This window comes from Rosa chinensis, chromosome 6 (genome assembly GCF_002994745.2).
Source record: "Rosa chinensis cultivar Old Blush chromosome 6, RchiOBHm-V2, whole genome shotgun sequence".
NCBI classification, from domain to species: Eukaryota; Viridiplantae; Streptophyta; class Magnoliopsida; order Rosales; family Rosaceae; genus Rosa; species Rosa chinensis.
Genome location: NC_037093.1, coordinates 50,950,829 through 50,966,233, shown reverse-complemented (window position 1 = coordinate 50,966,233; position 15,405 = coordinate 50,950,829). Strand labels below are relative to the sequence as shown.

Below are 15,405 nucleotides of genomic sequence, written 5' to 3'. Positions count from 1 at the left end.
ACCAGGGTCGCATCCTGTACCCCAAATAATACCACCAGTTTCATGAACTGATAAGAATGTCTTAATACATGCTGAACAAAAGTTACAGTTAGTATATAACATTACCCCAAGGTCCTTCATCAACACTCGGTGAAGACTCAAAGGTTGCTTCTCTGTGCTGGAGACTGGTAGTGAGCAACACTAGGAACAAGCAAAGAAGGATTCTTGAAGATGATGACATTTTGAAGTAGTAGGGGAGTTGTGACTTGTGAGGTTTCTGTTTCCTCTGCGTTTTGGCTTGTGTGTGTGTGTGTATTTTGGCTTAGAATATGATCTTTCTAAAGGGAGGAACCAGGAGGATTCAGGCAAATGGGCGTCATGGTTACTTTGACTGACCTATAATTAGTGGTAAATAGGATTAAATGTTTACATCACATAGCAGTAATTATCGGGCAATGAATATGACTATTTTGAGGAATTTGGTATACAAATGAAGGGACTACATCCTGGTATCATAACGGCTAGTATTTTTACTTCGACGTGTTTAGAAAAACAAAACTTTGAAATTGACATAGTTGCATGTTCTTTCTTATCACTTAATTGATTTCGAGTGGCGTACTCGACATCCAAGTGTTCTACCTCCTCTACATCAAACATATGTCGTTCACATCTTCTGCTCAAACAGTGTTCTTACATTATTAAGCTTGTAATCAACCATTCCTTGCCTCCTGGATTCTGTAGGTCATGTACCTTCATTGAAAGCCAACAGCTACCGACCAGTAGCTCTTGATGTTTGGAGCCAATGTCCATGTAATTTGTACTTCATCTTCATCAATAGCAGAGCAGCAAGTGAACAAATCGATCCCATTTTGCAGTCTAGAGTTTTGCTACCGTTCATTGCTCTTTGATGACAGCAATTCCTGAAATGAAACAAAAGCTGCCTAATATACGCATGAATTGTCAAACAAGTGAAACAACATATAAATTTGAATAGATAAATGACATGCAGGAAGAGTAGCACTTTTTTTTTTCTCCCTAAGGAACAAACCGGCAACTACTACAAAATAAATCCCTCGCGACACTGATAACAGCCGCTCCCATCAAAGTTAAACGCAAATCAAGTTGCTTTGCAATTATGCATAGGGAAAGTTCTCTCACATGGTATTCTGTACATAATGAAAATCTCTTGCTAGCTAGCTTATAAGTTTCCTTCTTAAGATGCATAAGCTTGAGGTCTGCGGCATTCATTCATGCAAAAATTACTACAATAGTGGCAAGAATCATCTTAAAAGAATTGTGTCATGGAGAAACAATCTTTTTTAAAAGAACTGTCCAATGGTTCGTTACTAGTATTATGTCATCGGTCGATCAGATTCTAAGTAGATGACTCAAATTGAATTGGCAATTTCTAGTACGTCTTATTATTCTCTACATCTTCAAAATGACTGATACTTTGTATCCCCAAATTAAAAGCTCTAATTAGAATATACAAACAGATTTGCTGACAGAATTTACCAAGGGAACTTCTATATTTATAAGTGCTTAGGTAAGGTCTTCAGCACAAAGTAATTTCCAAGAAGAGCAGAACATATTGCTCATGTTTGGGTACCAATTAATTGAGGTATCTTGAGCCGTGACAGCTCTTCGCATCTGATTCTTACCTGCTATTCCAATTTGTAGCTGTTGCAGCTTCACTGGATAATCTTTTCTTACCTTCCTACAATTCATTTTTAGAGATTCGTTAGGCAGATTGAACAACAATGAGCGTCCGACTGACTTGAATGAAAACATTGGAAACATTATAGTAATCTCAATATCGGATTCATTAAGCAGACCATAATCTCATCAGGACCAATGATATGAAGAGATTACTACAGCAGTATCGTTATAAGCTAACCCATCCCACATACTCAAAATCTACATGACATTACCTTGTGCAGTCCAGGATGAATATTTGAAATGAGCTTTCCGAGATATTAAATAAAGGCATTTGACTATGAGCATCTCTTTTCACTACACTTTGCGAGAGACTTGGATGGCATGATCTTCCTTAAGAGCTAACAATTCCACTGACTAGGTTTAGACGTCTCCTCACTGCATCTCAGCTTCAATGACATCTTCTATTCTTGTGATATCCCTAGCAACTTCATCAATGAAATCAAAGTCTGGGGAAGACAGCAGGCCAATCCCACACTTCTTCACAGTGGGTTGTTCCAACCAGCCTAGAGGGTAGAACTCAAAGAAAGCCTCCGTGACATTGTAAAAACTAGAGGACCATTTTGCTCCATCTCCCTTTAGGGGATTAAGTTACCACGTAATAATATGATGCGCATTGTCACTTCCAGATCTATGCACACCGCAATCCCAATTATTCAAACAACAATTAAACTCAATGGTTTCACCATTGTTGGTTTTGAAATAGGATTTACATCCAAATCCCAAGTCTGAGTAACCAGGATAACTATTATTTCTGTCGAATGCAACAACGGATAGAGTAAAACCCAAGAAGTTTGTATCAAACCAATCTGGAGGAAGCTTGATATTTATTGAAGATCCTTCAGTTTGATAGCAAAACCACTTTGGAATGTCATTTCCTGGAGATAAAATTGTAATTGAAGCTTTTGCATCACAACGCTCCTGTACCATGAATGCTTGTCGTGATTATTTAACTCATCAAGAAAAAATAGCAGTTGCTCTTAAAGCGTAATTTGTCACAGAGAGAGAGAGAGAGAGAGAGAGAGAGAGAGAGAGACTTACATGACCGCAGTTATGACCAGTTTCTTGTTTAACCTTTGATGACGCGATTGCCATTAGAAAAATTCTGAGCTGTGCATCCAATCTCATCTCGTTCCATGCATTCTGATCCAGATTTAAGCTATTAGAGAACACATGATATTGATCCCAACCTGGTCTGATATTGATCCTCGAACTTGACACTGTCTCCCGTCCGATGCACCCATGGCCATCAAAATGTTGTAGAAGCAATGGGAGCTCCGATAAAGATTGAACTATTGAAGACTCTTGCAATCTCTGAAGTTTAGATACTCCATCCCCGAAACTTGCATGATGCTTGCAGGTAATCTCTCAACCATGTTTCCACTTAGATTTAGCATCCGCAATGATGATAAGCTAATGAGACCATCAGGGATTTCTAAAGCACCGCAATAACTGAGCTCTAGTTGATCTTTTCAAAGAGGGCAAACCGACTGAGAAGACAGGAAAGTTTTTAATTTTCAAACTGTTGAGAACATATATATCCCACATGGGAGAAATGAGACATTGCCTATGAGTTTATAAGGGTTTGGGTCACTCCATCTATTGTCAATTGGTTTTAGATGTGAATCTCATATTAACAATCTACAACTTCTGGGAGGCTTCAAGTCTACGATGAAACTTCTGGGAGGCTTCAAGTGCGTCTTTAAGTTCAACTTCAAGTCTACGTTGAAACTTCTGAAGACGTTCAAGTGCTTCTTGAACTTCCTTCGATGCTTTAACTTCTTGAAGTTTAAGATGTAACTTCTTGCAGGCTTCTTGAAATTCTTCTTGAAGTTTAAGATTTAACTTCTTGCAGGCTTCTTGAAATACTTCTTCTTGAAGTTTAAGAGAGGAGAGAGACTTCCAACACGACGACGGATGACGTAACAGAGACTTCCAACACGACGACGGATGACGTAACTTCTTGAAGGAGAGAGACTTTGATGTACTGGACGACAACGACGTAACTTCTTGAAGTTCAAGAGAGGGGAGAAACTTCAATGTAAGTTCAAGAGCAAAACTTCGATGCAGACGACCTAAGTTCAAGGTCCAATCCAGACGACTTAGATACTCCAGACGACCTAAGTTCAAGAGCCAATCCAGACGTAAGTTCTTTCGCTCCAACTTAAAAAATCTGAGTTTCCAACAACCATCGAGGACCACAGTTTTTAATTTGTAGATACTGCCAGGGACAAACCGGAGGTTTTTGCAGTTAAACAGCTCCAACTTTTTTAGCCCGACTAGATTTTCAGTCGACATGGGTAGCTCTTGAATCGCTGTTTTACTTAGATTTAAAAACTCCAGACGCTCCATAGGCTCCAAGATTTCTGGGAAGTCCTTGAATTTACAGCAACCAAAGAGAGAAAGTCTCTCGAGAGATTTCAACTTACAAATGCTGGTAGGCAGCGTCACAAACTTTTTGCAATTTTCCAGTCGAATTGAAACGAGCCCAGAGACACACCCGATTGATGAGGGTACTTCTTCAATTGCTGTCCCAGTCAAACATAAATGTCTTATATTCCTGGGAAGTTCTGAAAATCTGCCAAGAGTTGAGCAGCCAAAAAGACCAAGAATTTGGAGAGAATCCATATTGCAAGTGCTGCTCGGAAGATTCTTAAGGTCTCGACAGTACGTCAGGTCTAATGATACAAGCTTCTTGTGGGACCAAATTGATGCAGGCAACTCTTCTATTGCAGTTCCATGTAAAGATAAGGTAGTCATATTCACTGGCATATCTGGAAGATGTTTAAGACTTGAGCAGCCACTAAGATTCAGAGAGGTAAGCTTGTCAAGATTTTCAAAATATGTAGGGACTTGAACTAAACTTGTACAGTTCTGAAGTTCTATATCCTCAATCGGACTCTGAGAGAGATCCGGAACTTTAATTAGGTTCTTGGAATGACTAAGATATATCCTTCTCAACTTCCCAAAATTCTGTTGCAAGACAATCAAAGAGAGATGTCAACATTAGCTTATCTACTTTTTCACTGCATTTAAAAACACAAGAACTATATAGTGTACCTGGTCTTCAGTCCAAAGTTGCTCAACTTGGCTATTGGGCATATGCAGTTCAACAAGATTGCCCGGAGAAAATTCTGATGGCAATGATTTCAAAGGGTATCCGTCCCAGTACAGATATCTAAGGGCATCAGGAAGAGACGAAAGGCCTTCGGGAAGGTATATTTTGCAGTGCTTCTCGGGAAATTCATCACCAGAGTTATATATTTTGAGCAATCTTAGATTATGCATGTCTTTGAAGGCTGCACCTCTCACATGCAGCTTTGTAATCTTAGACATATCAAGGAATATGGCTTCAATTGTTCCGGTTCCCTACAAATGAATAGCAGAGTATACATAAGCATGGTATATACAAGTTATACAAAAAACTTAATTACCAAAAGCAACATTTTTATAGGCAGGAAAAACTCCTATGTGGCCTTTCTTTTAAGAAAGTGAAGAATTTGGCTCTTACTGTATTATTTTTGAATACTTGACAGATATCCTCAGCAATCCACAACCTACTGCGTCTTCCACGCTCCTTAGGTTCACGGACAATTGCACGACCCATTTCTTGTATCAATTCATGCATCCACAGGTAGTTGTTTTTGATTGATATGAGAGACATGTCAATCAGATCTTCAATTCCCGCATCAGCACAGAAGCCGCAAGTATCCAACATTCTTTGTGCATAATCTATCTTCTCCCCTTTATAAAAACATGCAATCTCAAGAAATATCTCTTTCTGTTCCGCATCTAATCCATCATAACTTACTCTCAACACATCCGCAATTCTTTTGTTGGGAATCTTTTCCAGTTTAATCAATTCACGTTCCCATTCTCTTTTTCTCTTGCAGTGCAATAGGGAACCCAAAACCTTAAGAGCCAGCGGAATGCCTTCAGCATAACTTACCACCATTCTTGACAATTCTGTATATTCAGATGTAGGACACATATTTTGGAAAGCATTTAAACGAAAAAGCTGAAGGGCTTCATCTTCATTTAATTGCTTAACTTCATATATCTTATCTGCTCCCCCAGTCTTAAGTAGTTGCATATATCTAGTTGTTATAAGGATTCTACTTCCAGGACCAAACTGAGCATCATCTCCAACTAAAACATCTAGTTGCCTTGGATCATTCACATCATCAAGAACAATGAGGACCTTCTTACGGCGGAGCCTCCTTCTATCAAGAGTTGAACTTACAGAAATAGTGCCCATATTCAGATTTTCTTGGTCTAATAAAATACGAAGAAGCTCCTTTTGCAACTGATTTAGTCCATGACTAGTCTCTGATGCTTCTCTAATATCTCCAATGAAGCAACAAGCTTCAAATTTCAAAGAGAGATGGTCAAATACAGCACGAGCAAGGGTGGTCTTACCTACACCACCCATACCCCATATGCCTACAGTCCTGACATCTAGAGAGGCCAAACTCAACAACCTTTCGACTTCCTGAACGCGGCTTTTCATCCCTACCAGGCCCTTCAAAACACTGGATGATCCACGATTCAATTTCACTAAAATAGCTCTAACAATATCCTCAACTAACTTGGACTCAGGCCTGGCATATATATAGAAGAAAGACGAGCATTATTCAAATAAGTATACCTAAATGAGCTCCAAGTATTAGAAATCAATACAAGAAACAAAGAGTCAGTGACGTACCTTATATTTTGAGAATCAAACCCAGATAGATTTGCAGCAGTTGTCAAAGCATCCCTCCACCGGCGCACCATCTCCACCTTATCCTCGAAACGTTGTTCAAGTTGAGCAAACGCAGCTGCATAACTCTCCTCCTGTCTCCGCACATGTGATGGATCTACGTGGTAGAAAACAGGTATAACAGAGAATCCATATTTCTTCTTGCATTCGAGTATATGCACAAGCTCATCCAAGCACCATGTAGAAGAGGCATAATTCTCCGAGAAAATGATTACCGAGAGCTCTGATTCCTCAATTGCTTTGACAAGTGCGGGACCGATTTCGTCTCCTCTCTCGAGTCTGTTATCTATGTAGGTTTCGATTTTACTCCGGAGTAAAGCAGCATGAAGATGACTGGTGAAACCGTCGCGGGTGTCCTCGCCTCGGAAACTGAGAAACACGTCGTGCTTTCCTCGGTGGGGGATAACAGCAGTGGAAGAGGAAGAAGCCGCCATATATACTCCCTGCAATCTGGACTATCCATATTCAAAATCAGTAAGTTGCAGAGATATCAAACTATTACAAATGAGAGAATAACACACCTCAGAATCGATGCAAGAGATCTTTAGAGAAGCTGCAGTGGAGCCTTGATCTGATGGCTTGGTAGCAAGAGAGAGAGGGTATGGCAGGGAAGTCAATCTGAGAGGTTCGGATATTCCAGATGATCAACCACTCCCGACCGACATGAGTATGTTTCTTTTCCAATAACAAATGATGCAGAAACGCGCTGAAGGGAAATCGTTAGATATTGACGAGGAAGTCACTCGAGCACTTTCGGCGAGCTAGTGGAGGACTTGCAGAGAAGCAAACAAGAGAAGACTTGGAAAGATGAATAGGAGTCTGAATCTGGACCCAGGATAAAATGATGGGGCCCGCATGAGTCACGAGTATATGAAAAAGTGACAATTTCGGGAGATGGAATATTACACCACGTCGATAGGCTGAATTTTTGATCCGGATTGAATATTAGATCAGGTTAATGGACCGAATTTTGATCCGGATTGTGGTTACCGGAAGAGTTTGAATTGAAAATTTGATTTGTTGATATGATAATGGTACAGATCTGTTAATCAGTAATCTGATCTAGTAAACGGATTAATAGATCAAACACGGATTTAGGTTGATCTAATTCGTTAATGATCAAGTCCATTTTTATAATTATTTAATGATTTTTTATATATATAATATTTTGCTTACCTTGGAGCATCTTTAGCAATGCTAGCCATTTTAGTCAAATTTTAGTCATAGTAGTCATTTTAGTCAAATTTCATATACTAGTGATATAATACCCCGAAAAATCCAAATTAAATTCCATGGATTTTTAGAAATGATTTCGCAGTAGTGGGAGCGAGTATGAAGCTTGGAGAAGTTGTGGAATTAGTTCGAACGATTTTATTTTTGAAACTGAACATTATTTAGGGTTACGACAAATCGACTTTTGATACGTACAGAATTTGGGAAAACTTCCTTCATGAAAGTTGTAGAGCTCGTCGATACGAGTCCGTGCTTATGCAGAACACAAGGATCGGAATTTGTATGAATTAGTTGTCGCATTTAGAAGAATTTCCAAATTTAGTATATATATTTTTGGAAACTTTCCCCATTTAGGGTTTCCATTTCTGTCAGCCGTTTTCTTCCTCTTCTCTTTCGTTTTCTCTCTCTCTCTCTTGGCCGAAACGAGCTCAAAACAGAGCAATTCTTCACCATCCGATCTCTCCCTCCTCAGGCCACCTCAAGACGTCGGACCACCTCCATTAGCTTCGCCTCGACCTTGCGCAGCTGCCAGTGGCAGCCTTGGGCTGCAACACGGCCGGAAGCGGCGGCGGTTGACTTGGCTCCGTTTTGAGCCGATTTTGAGTCGATCTCGATATCTCGAGCTACAGGCAACAAATTCTCTTGATTTTTAGCTCATTGGACTCGCCTCAACTTCTTGAACAAGCACAAAGAAGGACCAGACCTGGGTAGATCGATTTCACGTTCGTCGGAGCTCAACCCTTCTAGATCGAAAAACAACCTTTCGATCTGATATCTCGAGTTACAGACCACTATTCCTTGTGATTCTTGGCCTGGTGAACTCGCCTTGAGTTTCTGAACATGTATCCAGAAGGGATCGAGGCGAGTGGTGGAAGTTTCTACGTCGAACTGGAGCTCGCCGGTTTCTGGAAAATTTCCAGCCAAACTGGACTATTCTAGGTAATTTTCGACCACTTCCTTTCGTTTTCAGACTTCATGCTAGTTAGGAAAGTTGTTCAAATCAATGAAACGAAGAGGAGCAGCCTGGCCCCTATGCCGTTCGCGGTGGTCGACGGCGGCTCTACCTCTAAATCCGGCGGCAATTTTCAGCCACTTCGGGTCACCCCAAGGGCAGTTTCTGCCCATTTTTATGTTCTACATGTCAATACGATCATTTCTATATATAGCATCTAAATTTTGGTGATCGTATGATTAAGTTATGAATTTTACAATTTCAATCGATTTCGATCGTTCGATTTGTGATCTGTGAAGATCGGATCGTCCAATCGACTTGTAGTTTTGATATATTGATCGTAGGACTGTCCCGATGACTTTGTGTGGTCAAGGGTGAAGATCCGACCGTTGGATCTTCGTATAAGTGCATTTTATGAATTGTGTGCTAAGTTGAGACCGTATTTGATTATGTGATTGACGGTTTGAGTTGGCGGACGATTGTGAATGGTATTTTGAGCTGTTGAGATGACGCAGCAGGATTAGAGGTGAGTAAATCTCACATGGTTCATTTACGAACCGAATTTCCTTATTGCACAATTATTTGTTATGTGTGAGAAAATGGTTTTAAGAAAATGAAATTTAAAGTATATAGGAAAATGAATTTCTTGGTTTTACTACGTGTGAACTATAGTTGGTATTAGTGGTCATTCCTGAGTGGATGATTATATATATATATATACGTATATATATATATATATATTTACGTCATTTTATACGGAATGGTGTGACATTGAGGTGCGAAAGTGTGATAACTTGGGTTATGATATGTTGTTGGTTTTGAGATTTGCCATGATATATTATGTTAAATGACATTGAATGAAAGAATAATGATGATGATTGTTTTAGATTATTATTTAAAACACGTGATGGTTTTGTAATTACAATTTATATGGTAATTGGCTATTGGATTGTGAGAACGCGTATGTGAGAATAGTTATAACATTTGGGTCTGAAGGACCTTTAAATGTTCGATCTAAGGATCATATGCCACTGTAGGGAATGTGGTGATTATATCGTAAAGGTGAACCTAGGCCAAGGTGACACGTTATGATTCAGCTAGAGCTCTAATTTGTCTGCCATTGTATGACATGAAAGTAGCGAGTTGGGTTACTCGTGATTATGAACACGGGTTGGAGAGTTGTCTGCCATTGTGTGACATGAAAGTAGCGAGTTGGGTTACTCGTGATCATGAACACGGGCTGGAGGTTATGAGGTATCGAGGGGTGAGACTTTATTTGAATTGGTTTTGAAATTGGTAATGAATGTTTGATTTGTGTTGAAAATGTTGAGATTGTTGGTTATTTACTTGAGTTAAAAGAATTGTGATTTAATAAATCAATTGTTTATTTCTTATTTACTCACGAGCTTTGCAAAAAGCTTATCGGGTTTTGTGTTGTTACAATCCCGATACACTATTCAAACGGTGTAGTGGATAATCCTGCAGGTCAGGATAATCAGGGTGGAGAGGGAGCTGAGTAGAGCAGCGGGGTTGACGTCAGCACTTAACCTATTTTGGTGTGTTGTAGACTCTTTTGAGCGTAACTTTTATTTATGGTGGTATTGTAATATTTGACTCGAGAGATAGTTTGCTACGAGGTTTGTATTATGGTTTGCGAGACGCTGGTTAAGAAAAAATTCAGGACGTTATTTGTTTTGGTTATTATTCATGTTTCGGATTTGAATTTGTTATTCAAAATTCAGGGTGTGATACGTGACTCGAGCACTTTCGGCGAGCTAGTGGAGGACTTGCAGAGAAGCAAACAAGAGAAGACTTGGAAAGATGAATAGAAGTCTGAATCTGGACCCAGGATAAAATGATGGGGCCCGCATGAGTCACGAGTACATGAAAAAGTGACAATTTCGGGAGATGGAATATTACACCACGTCGATAGGCTGAATTTTTTATCCGGATTGAATATTAGATCAGGTTAATAGACCGAATTTTGATCCGGATTTGTGGTTATTGGAATAGTTTGAATTGAAAATTTGATTTGTTGATATGATAATGGTACATATCTGTTAATCAGTAATCCGATCTGGTAAACGGAAGCCGAAACTGAGGTCAGGGACAAAAACAGCTCCAACTTTCTTAGCCCGACTAGATTTTCAGTCATCCTCTGAGGTCAGGGACAAAAAGTCATCCAAAAATCATCCTCTGAGTCATCCTCTGAGGTCAGCGACAAAAAATCATCCTCTGAGTCATCCTCTGAGGTCAGGGACAAAAACAGCTCCAACTTTCTTAGCCCGACTAGATTTTCAGTCAACCTGGGTAGCTCTCGGAAACTGAGGCCTCGCTCCAACTTAAAAAAACTGTGTTTCCAACAACCATCGAGGACCACAGTTTTTGATTTGCCAGGGACAAACCGGAGGTTTTTGCAGTTAAACAGCTCCAACGTTTTACTTAAATTTAAAAACTCCAGACGCTCCATAGGCTCCAAGGTTTCTGTAATTATTCGGAAGCCGAAACTGAGGTCTCGCTCCAACTTTAAAAAATGGAGTTTCCTACAACCATCGAGGACCACAGATTTAATTTTGTAGATGCTGCTTGGAACAAACCGAAGGTTTTTGCAGTTAGACAGCTCCAACATTTTTAGCCCGACTAGATTTTCAGTCGACATGGGTAGCTCTTCAATCGCTGTTTTACTTAAATTTAAAAACTCCAGACGCTCCATAGGCTCCAAGATTTCTGGGAAGTCCTTGAATTTACAGCAACCAAAGAGAGAAAGTCTCTGAAGAGATTTTAACTTACAAATGCTGGTAGGGAGCCTCATAAACTTTTTGCAATGTTCCAGTTGAATTGAAACGAGGCCAAAGACACACCTGATTGATGAAGGTACTTCTTCAATTGCTGCCTCACTCAAACATAAATGTCTTATATTCCTGGGAAGTTCTGAAAATCTGCCAAGAGTTGAGCAGCCAAGAAGACCAAGAATTGGAGAGAATCCAGATTGCAAGTGCTGCTCGGAAGATTCTTAAGGTCTTGACAGTACATCAGGTCTAATGATACAAGCTTCTTGTGGGACCAAATTGATGCAGGCAACTCTTCTATTGCAGTTCCATGTAAAGATAAGGTTGTCATATTCACTGGCATATCTGGAAGATGTTTAAGACTTGAGCAGCCGCTAAGATTCAGAGAGGTAAGCTTGTCAAGAGTTTGAAAATACGTAGGAACTTGAACTAAACTTGTGCAGTTCTGAAGTTCTATATTCTCAATCGGACTCTCAGAGAGATCCGGAACTTTAGTTAGGTTCTTGGAATGACTAAGATTTATCCTTCTCAACTTCCCAAAATTCTGTTGCAAGACAATCAAAGAGAGATGTCAACATTAGCTTATCTACTTTTTCACTGCATTTAAAACACAAGAACTATATAGTGTACCTGGTCTTCAGTCCAAAGTTGCTCAACTTGGCTATTGGGCATATGAAGCTCAACAAGACTGTCCCGACAAAATTCTGATGGCAATGATTTCAAAGGGTATCCATCCCAGTAGAGATATCTAAGGGCATCAGGGAGAGACGAAAGGCCTTCGGGAAGATACATTTTGCTGCGCTTCTCAGGAAGTTCATCACCAGAATTATAAATTTTGAGCAATCTTAGATTATGCATGTCTTTGAAGGCTGCACCTCTCACATGCAGCTTTGTAATCTTAGACACATCAAGGAATATAGCTTCAATTGTTCCGGTTCCCTACAAATGAATGGCAGAGTATACATAAGCATGGTATATACAAGTTATACAAAAAACTTACCAAAAACAACATTTTTATAGGCAGGAAAAACTCCTATGTGGCCTTTCTTTAAGAAAGTGAAGAATTTGGCTCTTACTGTATTATTTTTGAATACTTGACGGATATCCTCAGCAATCCACAACCTACTGCGTTTTCCACGCTCCTTAGGTTCACGGACAATTGCACGACCCATTTCTTGTATCAAATCATGCATCCACAGGTAGTTATTCTTGATTGATATGAGAGACATATCAGTCAGAACTTCAATTCCCGCATCAGCACAGAAGTTACAAGTATCTAACATTCTTTTTGCATAATCTATCTTCTCCCCTTTATAAAAACATGCAATCTCAAGAAATATCCCTTTCTGATCCTCGTCTAATCCATCATAACTTACTCTCAACACATCCTGAATTCCTTTGTTGGGAATCTTTTTCAGTTTAATCAATTCACTCTCCCATTCTCTTTTTCTCTTGGAGTGCAATAGGGAACCCAAAACCTTAAGAGCCAACGGAATGCCATCAGCATAACTTATCACCATTCTTGGCAAATCTGTATATTCAGATGTAGGACACATATCTTTGAAAGCATTTACATGAAAAAGCTGAAGGGCTTCATCTTCATTTAATTGCTCAACTTTGTATATCTCATCTGCTCCTCCAGTCTTAAGTGGTTGCATATATCTGGTTGTTATAAGGATTCTACTTCCAGGACCAAACTGAGCATCATCTCCAACTAAAACATTCAGTTGCCTTGGATCATTCACATCATCAAGAACAATGAGGACCTTTTTACGGCGGAGCCTCCGTCTATCAAGAGTTGAACTTGCAGATATAGTGCCCATATTCAGATTTTCTTCGTCTAACAAAATACGAAGAAGCTCCTTTTGCAACTGATTAAGTCCATGACTAGTCTCTGATGCTTCCCTAATATCTCCAATAAAGCAACAAGCTTCAAATTCCAAAGAGAGATGGTCAAATACAGCACGAGCAAGGGTGGTCTTACCTACACCACCCATACCCCATATGCCTACAGTCCTGACATCTAGAGAGTCCAAACACATCAACCTTTCAACTTCCCGAACGCGGCTTTTCATCCCTACCAGGCCCTTCAAAACACTGGATGATCCACGATTCAATTTCACTAAAATAGCTTTAACAATATCCTCAACTAACTTGGACTCAGGCCTGGCATATATATAGAAGAAAGACGAGCATTATTCAAATAAGTATACCTAAATGAGCTCCAAGTACTAGAAATCAAAACAAGAAACAAACAGTCAGCGACATACCTTATTTTGTGAGAATCAAACCCAGACAGATTTGCAGCAGTTGTCAAAGCATCCCTCCACCGGCGCACCATCTCCACCTTATCCTCGAAACGTTGTTCAAGTTGAGCAAACGCAGCTGCATAACTCTCCTCCTGTCTCCGCACATGTGATGGATCTACGTGGTAGAAAACAGGTATAACAGAGAATCCATATTTCTTCTTGCATTCGAGTATATGCACAAGCTCATCCAAGCACCATGTAGAAGAGGCATAATTCTCCGAGAAAATGATTACCGAGAGCTCTGATTCCTCTATTGCTTTGACAAGTGCGGGACCGATTTCGTCTCCTCTCTCGAGTCTGTTATCTATGTAGGTTTTGTTGAAGGATATCGACATAATGTGTGCCTCTACAAACTAGGGTTTAAAGTTGTAATAGGAATGTGTTTTAGGTATTCAATTGTAATTGGATTCTATTACCTTTTGGGTACCTTGTAACTCCCTATTTAAAGGGCTCCTATTATCAATGATAACACACAATTCTATTCTCCTACAACACGTTATCAGCACGAGTTCTAACCTAGCCCAAAAGAAAAAAAAAGAAAAATATTAAAAACCAAATCTGCCGCAAGCTTTGCAGCCTCCTACCGAAAACCCTAGCCTCCCCAACGCACAGCTGCTACCCATACAGTCCACCTAGCACTACGCCCAGCTTTGCTGCCCCCTGCAGCCCTGCACCTAGCGCGTGCTAGCCTCCTGCGCAGCAGCAACGTCCCCGCAGCGGCCTCCTGCAGAGCCTGCAATCCTCCCCTGCAGCTTCCAGCCCACCTGCTGCAGCCCTCCTTGCCGCAAACCACAGCAGCCTTCCGCTGCTCTTGCCGCTCACCAGCCCACCGGCCTACTTGCAAGCCCGCGCTGCCCAGCCGCTCCTAGCTTAGCCCGATCGATCACCATCCTGTCGCTGCTTCGGCCTAGTGCCCTCCAGCCACGACCCACCGCCCACCGGCGCAGCCTACCCGTGCAGAACTGCTACCCCAGCCAGCCTCCGAGCCTTGCAGCACAGCCCCGCACAGCCGGTGCTGCCCACACGCGCACAAGCAAGAACCAGAAAACAAGAAGAAAAGAAGACAAGAAAGAAAAGAAGAAGAAAAAAGGAAAGAGGGAGAAGAACCAGAAGAAACTCAGAAAGAAAGAAGAAGAAGACCGAAGAAAAAAGAAAGAAGAAAGAAAAAAAAGGAAAAGAAAAGGGGACCCGGCCGGCCCAGAGAAAAAAAAGAGGGGGAGAAGGGCTTGGCCCGAAAAAAAAAACAGAAAAGGAAGAAAGAAAAAAGGGGGAGAAGGGCTGGGCCCGGAAAGAAAATAAATAAAGAAAAGAAAAAAAGGAGGGAGAAGGGCAACCTACCAACCGCCAATTTCCGACCATATTCCGGCAATCCAAATTTAGCTACACGCCTGCATCAACACGCGCGTGTATAAAGAATTGTGAAGCAAACCTTCAAATTGCCAAGTAAGTTTTTACGATTAAAGTTCCTGCATTTTTTGTCTTTTAAATTCTATTATTTGCTGCAGGTTTTGAAAAATACGAACATAGGTTCGATTAATTGATAAGCGGAATTGTGGGGATTCACGCTAAAACGAACTAAGAGCGTTCGTAATCAATGAACTAAGAGTGTTCATAATAAACGAACTAAGAGCGTTCGTAATCAATGAACTAAGAGTGTTCATAATA

General features: G+C 40.5%; 1 protein-coding gene and 1 pseudogene across 5 annotated transcripts; both read right to left on the bottom strand.

Annotated features, from left to right (window-relative positions):
* Positions 1 to 424: 424 nt before the first annotated feature.
* LOC112172420 (disease resistance protein RPV1) lies at positions 425 to 7,377 on the bottom strand. Of its 5 annotated transcripts, XR_005802106.1 has the most exons (8): positions 6,979 to 7,375; positions 6,401 to 6,907; positions 5,207 to 6,296; positions 4,756 to 5,064; positions 2,737 to 4,668; positions 1,911 to 2,616; positions 1,641 to 1,696; positions 425 to 899 (listed from the first exon to the last, which is right to left on the bottom strand). XR_005802106.1 is itself a non-coding variant. In XM_040509291.1 (5 exons), exons 2-5 carry the CDS (start codon positions 6,889 to 6,891, stop codon positions 3,337 to 3,339), a joined length of 3,222 nt encoding a protein of 1,073 aa, XP_040365225.1. In that variant the 5' UTR covers positions 6,892 to 6,907; positions 6,979 to 7,375; the 3' UTR covers positions 1,490 to 3,336. The 5 variants fall into 5 exon arrangements, 1 of the variants encoding a protein (XP_040365225.1); XR_005802105.1 differs by having other exon boundaries at positions 1,641 to 2,616; XR_005802107.1 differs by lacking the exon at positions 425 to 899 and having other exon boundaries at positions 1,490 to 2,616; positions 6,401 to 6,912; positions 6,979 to 7,377.
* A 3,275-nt stretch (positions 7,378 to 10,652) lies between these two features.
* On the bottom strand, positions 10,653 to 14,893 carry LOC112171519 (annotated as a pseudogene).
* Positions 14,894 to 15,405: the final 512 nt, after the last annotated feature.

What these genes read in the sequence shown, in the direction of transcription:
- LOC112172420 (XM_040509291.1), bottom strand. Translation starts at nt 6,891, where the DNA reads ATGGCGGCTTCTTCCTCTTCCACTGCTGTTATCCCCCACCGAGGAAAG. An exon ending in AAGTATTCAAAAATAATACA is followed by an intron (nt 5,065 to 5,206) that starts GTAAGAGCCAAA and finishes ATTCATTTGTAG; the next exon opens with GGAACCGGAACAATTGAAGC. An exon ending in AACTTTGGACTGAAGACCAG is followed by an intron (nt 4,669 to 4,755) that starts GTACACTATATA and finishes GTCTTGCAACAG; the next exon opens with AATTTTGGGAAGTTGAGAAG.